Raw genomic sequence first — 2792 nt, forward strand, 5'->3', positions numbered from 1 at the left:
TTTATCTTTTTATTTGCGCGAAAAAGCATTCAATTCCGAACCCTTTTTTGTCAATTCGACGTTTTGGTGCTAATTTTTGGAAAGATAATGCTTCATTTTGTGCTAGGTAATGCTTTAGCTTGTTAGTTTTCGCTTTGTTTATTACAGTTAATTTCTGTATGAGCCAATGTATACGTCACAATTGGGACAATAGTGATTGGCACTCTGACAGGACTTCATACAGTAGGGTACGCACACGCAAGGCCAGCAACTGTGAGGAAAAAGAGTGGAATAACGACTAAGTGATATAATAATAAAAGTAAAAAATATTGATACTGAAAATAATAAAAAAAAAAACCGAACCGACCGTTTAGTTTGAATGAGAGCTTTATGCAATTGTGTTTCGATCTGGGACATTTTTTCAGATATTTTAGCATTGTTTCGAATAATAATCAATGCTAAATTTTGTGAAGATACCTTGTCAAATAAAAATGTTTTTCATAAAAGGACTTAAATTTTTTACTTCAGTTTCTGTGGCAGCTATATGTTATAGTCGTCCCATATTGGGGGTTCCAACAAATGTGCAGTTTCTTGGGGAAAAATAACCTGTGAATAATTTCAGATCGATATCCCTAAAACTTGGGGACCATCTTGCGTATATATGTATGTATATACAGACGGACAACTTAGCTTTGTACGCTGTTTATATATATTTTATGGTGTCCTCGACGTTTCCTTTTGAGTTTTAACAATTTCGTGACAAACTTAATTTACGTGATTCAAAGCTCTTCTATATCATCCTAGAACTATAACTATCGAATCCAGCTATGGAGCCCCAATATTGCCAAATCTGTTTGAATTAGATGATATTAACTTGCCTTCTCCCAAAAAGCGGCGATAGTTGACGAGCTAAAGTGAAATACTTGACTGGTCTGTTACTAACCTCAATTGAAAGACCCTTCCCTGTGTAATAAATATTCAAATTCGCATAAAAATCTGTCCGCACACATACTCACCACATAAGGCAGAGCAACAAACCGATTATGTGTGTCTTCACACTCGGCCGATATTCAACTGTCGTACAAATAGTTGCACCACAACTGGGACAGGTCATTGGCGTCGAATGTGGCGTTGTTACCTGCACCATGGGGCCCGTATGGTGGCTCATTTTCACAAGTATAGCAATTTTTCACCGAAAATTTGCACAATATCGTAGTGAAATAGTAAAATTTAAGTCATACTATTTACGTTTTTCATAAATTTTCTTTTCAAAATTTACAAAAATAAAATTCAAAACAAAGAAAAGGTAAAAACATTTTCTTTGCTTCATTCGTTTTCGTTCATTCGGAAATAAAAAAAACCAGCTGTTCAAATATTTTTGTTTATTGCTTTATAATTTCAATACTCTCGCTGCCAAAAATGTAGCATAAGTTCATACGAAAGTTTTTTTTTACAAAAAAAATATTGGGTACTTATTCCTGTTAAGAGAATACAGCATTGTTTACATCCTTCTTACGTGATTACATACGTAATGATTACAATATGGATTATGGATGGCCCATCCGTTGAGTTCAATTTTCAATGCCTCGTTCGAGCATTTCGACCAGTAACTAGCAAATGACACGCGTGATGTTTTGCTCCAAGGTCTGAATCAAAGCGGGATTGTCCGTATGTCTGTGAAAGACTCCGAATAAACTCTACACGGTCGTGTACACTCTGAGCTACGGCTACTATATTTTCTTCACTGTGTGCTGGACCTGGTCCATGCGGTTTTTCCAATAATGAATGCTGGGTCTCAAGATGGGTTGCGAATAATATTGTCGGTTGGCTGATTAAGTTGAGCGAAGCGCGCGAAACACATTCTCTAGATGAATTTACGTAATAAAGTTGAACGAACGTGGGTGTGAAATGGTGTAGCCATTGTCACATATCGATGCAAAATCTCGGGTTTATTACGCTTAACGCCAAACACTGCTCTGAATTATCAACTTCTCGTAGTTTTTGATCAAAAGTGAACTGTTGCGGCACTCACTTAGCACATTGCTTTCTCATACCAAATATGTATTCGTAAATGAAATGATGTACACATTCAGTTGATATCTTCAGAGTGCCTGCAATCTCGAACAAATTCACTTTACGACCATCTAAAATTACTTTGTGGACTTCTTTTATGTTTTTATCGGTAACAACCTCTACGTCTAATATGATGATATGACGTACAATAACCTTCTAACCAAATTTCGTGTGCGGAACCGTTTCGAATATTGGAAACGGCTAGCGGTGATTTAAAAACAAGCCTGCGAGTGGTACAAAGCCTTCAAAGACGGTCGAGAGATCGTTGAAGCTGATTTTTTTCAAGAAGAGTACCATAAACCAGTCTCTTTGGACATGATTGATCGTGCGAATTCTGATATCACATTCATGGAGATCATTACAACTGCCGATGAGACATGGGTATGCAAACAAGTCATCAATCATAGGAACGAAGGAATAAAAACGACCCGAAACCAAAAAAAAATACGACAAAGCCGCTTTCAAAAATTAAGGTGAGCTAATTATTTTTTTATTTTTTTTGGAGGATGGAGTCATATGTAGAAGTTCACGCAAGTGAGGAAAGTTCTCTGATCGCCATTCACTTAGGAGTGGCCAGAAACGATTCTTTTACATATGACTCAAGCAGCTCACTACTTCCGGTCTTCGACCAAATATCCTCTGGGTAGCCTAAAAACATCCGTTTGAAGGCGAGCTAAAGTGAAAAGGCGAAACATCCCCTCCGCAGGGTTGTGCGCTGGGTTTGGGACCCGCCACGTAAA

The 2792-nt window shown here is 37.4% G+C and overlaps 1 protein-coding gene across 1 annotated transcript; it reads right to left on the reverse strand.

Annotated features, from left to right (window-relative positions):
- Window positions 1-1203, reverse strand: LOC120771542 (lipopolysaccharide-induced tumor necrosis factor-alpha factor homolog). Its single transcript, XM_040099598.1, has 2 exons — window positions 996-1203; window positions 1-250 (listed from the first exon to the last, which is right to left on the reverse strand). The coding sequence occupies exons 1-2, from the start codon at window positions 1145-1147 to the stop codon at window positions 148-150; spliced, it is 255 nt and encodes an 84-aa protein (XP_039955532.1). The 5' UTR covers window positions 1148-1203; the 3' UTR covers window positions 1-147.
- Between the last annotated feature and the right edge of the window lie 1589 nt (window positions 1204-2792).

Source organism: Bactrocera tryoni, chromosome 3 (assembly GCF_016617805.1).
Source record: "Bactrocera tryoni isolate S06 chromosome 3, CSIRO_BtryS06_freeze2, whole genome shotgun sequence".
Lineage (NCBI taxonomy): Eukaryota > Metazoa > Arthropoda > Insecta > Diptera > Tephritidae > Bactrocera > Bactrocera tryoni.